This window comes from Cydia splendana, chromosome Z, assembly GCF_910591565.1.
Source record: "Cydia splendana chromosome Z, ilCydSple1.2, whole genome shotgun sequence".
In the NCBI taxonomy this organism is placed as follows: domain Eukaryota; kingdom Metazoa; phylum Arthropoda; class Insecta; order Lepidoptera; family Tortricidae; genus Cydia; species Cydia splendana.
The window spans coordinates 21,909,782-21,912,750 of NC_085987.1; the positions used below are offsets into that span (position 1 = coordinate 21,909,782).

At 39.4% G+C, this 2,969-nt stretch overlaps 1 protein-coding gene across 1 annotated transcript; it reads left to right on the forward strand.

Moving 5' to 3' along the window:
- Positions 1–207: 207 nt before the first annotated feature.
- On the forward strand, positions 208–2,732 carry LOC134805260 (RCC1 domain-containing protein 1). Its single transcript, XM_063778573.1, has 2 exons — positions 208–823; positions 1,123–2,732. Exons 1-2 carry the CDS (start codon positions 225–227, stop codon positions 1,616–1,618), a joined length of 1,095 nt encoding a protein of 364 aa, XP_063634643.1. The 5' UTR covers positions 208–224; the 3' UTR covers positions 1,619–2,732.
- The last annotated feature ends 237 nt before the right edge of the window (positions 2,733–2,969 follow it).

Genomic DNA, 2,969 nt, shown 5'->3' on the forward strand with positions numbered 1-2,969 from the left:
GGCATAAGGTTTATAACCGAATGACAAGCCGAACGCGAGTGTGTCGAGGCGAACCACGAGACGCGCCGCGAGCCGAGCCGCGAGCCGCGAGTCTAAACCGGCTATCAAAACGACATTCTCGAACCTACCTACCGCTACATGACCGCTACCGTTTTTGTTTACTAATTCATTTTAAGCTGCAATATAAAACGTAGTGATTATATGCTCTTTGATATAAAATAACTATGTACGTTGTAAGTGGCGCAAATTTACATGGCCAGTGGTTTGTTGCGATTCCTGTGTTAGATGCATTTCAACACGTATCCCTAAAAAACCATGATGATGATATTGATAAAGGAGAACTCAAATTAATTCATATCTGCTGGTCGTATAATCTGTTTCAAGATAAAAATAAATTTTACTTATCCGGATCATTTAATGGAAAAAACAAAAAGTTAATTAAGCTGCCTTTACCGACAAAAGTTGTATGCAACAAATTATTGTTATGTGGAAATGACTACAGTTTATTTCTATTTGAGACAGAGTTACATACAATGTGGGTAATCAGTTTGGAAGATACAGAGAATGTTAAGAAAATAAATATGAAGACAGAAATTCCAAGTACAGTTAAACGGTTGAAAGAAGATGATGCTATTGTTAAAGTTTGTACTTCAAACTTTAATTTAATTTGTTTAACAGCAAAAGGAACTGTTTATAGCGGACTACTGCCTGGACCCTTAGATGTCTCCAACTGCTTAGGCAAAATTTGTGATGTTCAATGTGGATATGAGCACTATCTTCTGCTTACTGATAAAGGCAAAGTTTATTCATGGGGAAATGGAAGGTGATATATTATTTCTTTGGTATATTTTAGTATTTTAGATCATGCTAGATTCAGACAAACTACTTCATCTATTCAAAACTGTATGTTCACAAACATTCCAGTCAGATAAAAGTAAACATACTGGTGTTGCATATATTCTGTTATGGCTACAAAGATGTATGCACCAATATAATTATTTAAATTTAAATTTATGAGAAGTGGCCTGTTTCTAAAACAGTAGTTTCTGTCTTTGTACAGAAACTACTGTTTTAGGATTTATTATTTGTTGGACCCTGTTTTTAAATGCATTTTTTTTTCAGGAGGCTACAGCTGGGCCATGGAGATCTTAACAATATTGACTCTCCCAAAGATGTAGAAGCTCTCAGTGGTATTAACATAACTAAGATAAGTGCTGGAGGTTGGCACTCTCTAGCATTAAGTGAATCAGGAGACCTATACGCTTGGGGATGGAATGAAACTGGACAGTTAGGAATAAAAGAGACGGAGCAAGTTGACAATGACCAAATAAAAGTCCACCAAAGTGGCCTCAACAGCTACAGTCAGCCCACAATAGTTGACATATTTGATGAAAATGGTGATATATGTGACACTAATGTAAAATACATATCATGTGGTAATCTACATTCTGCAATAATATTAGAAGACAATACTGTGTGGACAGCAGGCTGTAATAAATATGGACAATTAGGATTTGCAATAGAAACCACAAAAAGGAAACATTTTTTCCAAAAGGCATATCAGTGTTTAGAAAATTCCTTGATAAAATGTGGGTCTTGGGTTACTGTTATTTACTAACTGTAAGTTAACAAAATGTATCTTAGGGTGGCATTCCACCTGTCCAATTTCTTTGTCCAATCTGTATTTCCGATGACCGCAGCCGCAGTTTTCCGTTTCAAGAAATATCAAGGGGCTTACCGCGAAAACCGTAATTCGCAAATTGCGGGGATCTTTCTCTTTTACTCATTAATGTATATATCTATGGACTGGCCTTACGGGCACTAAAAATGGTACTACTTTAGCGGTATGACTCACGAATTCCAGCCAATCGTGCAGTCTAACGCAACTAATCAACCAATAGCGTTGTACCGGTGTCACACCGCTGTACTGGCCCCTGTCATGCCTCATTATTATTGTCCGTAAAGCCGGTCCCTAGACATCTATGTCAATGCTTTTACTCCAATGAACTTAATAGGGAGTATTACTGCAATGCTCTGCCGCCAGAATGCAGCACTATTTTGTTTAGTAAACCATAGAGTAACTTATATATACTACATACTACGCCTTAAACACTTTTTTGACAAGTTTTCACTGTGACATTGATGCACCAAGGCGGTTTGTTTACAGGTGGCCTACCGCGAAACGCTAAAATCGAAATTTCTTTATCTGCCTCTCTATCGATGCTATCGATCGAATAAGCAAGAGTGATAGAGAGGCAGAAACCGAACTTTCGATTGTCGTGTTTCACGGTAGGCCATGTGATTTACCTAGTGACGCATGATGTCTCATTGATGATGTCAATGAGGTTTGTTTACTGTATGTGCTAGTGGTGCCTCCTATGCAGAGCTTTACCTAATATTCTCTATTAGAGTGACAGAGAAATATGCCCGCAATTTGTGAACTTTGATCAGTGGCGGATTTGCAGTCTTTGCCGCCCTAGGCTCAGGCCCTGTAGCCGCCCCTTTCTCAGCACCCATCATATTGACTACATTTTGAGTTATTTCTTGTTGTAATGCAGCGAATTTTTTGTCACAATTTGCCGCCCTAGGCCCGGGACTATTTGGGCTTAGGGCAAATCCGCCACTGACTTCGATTTACGCGGTTATAGCCCAAAACATCGTTAACCCATTCGCCGCCAGCAACTTGTAAATTTAGTAGTCTGTTTGGAAAGAGATCAGTCGTGGACTGTCGTGGATCGTGGAATGTATTGGGCCCCATACATTCTAAGACTCCTTCTTTTTCCGCACAGACTATGATTTATGGTGGGCAACAAATAAACTCGACGTGTCGCATTGCGTTTGTTTTCATGTTTTGTCCCTCACGGATGCACGCGTATCTATAGGATCCTATTTACCATCTATAAAATATGTAAAGGCCCCAGTACACAATGGGCCATCGCCGGCCACTCCAAGGGACGCAGCCATGCGGT

Excerpts from the sequence above, each read along its gene's own strand:
- LOC134805260 (XM_063778573.1), top strand. The coding sequence starts at position 225 with ATGTACGTTGTAAGTGGCGCAAATTTACATGGCCAGTGGTTTGTTGCG. Across the intron at positions 824-1,122 it reads TATTCATGGGGAAATGGAAG|GAGGCTACAGCTGGGCCATG; the intron begins GTGATATATTAT and ends TTTTTTTTTCAG.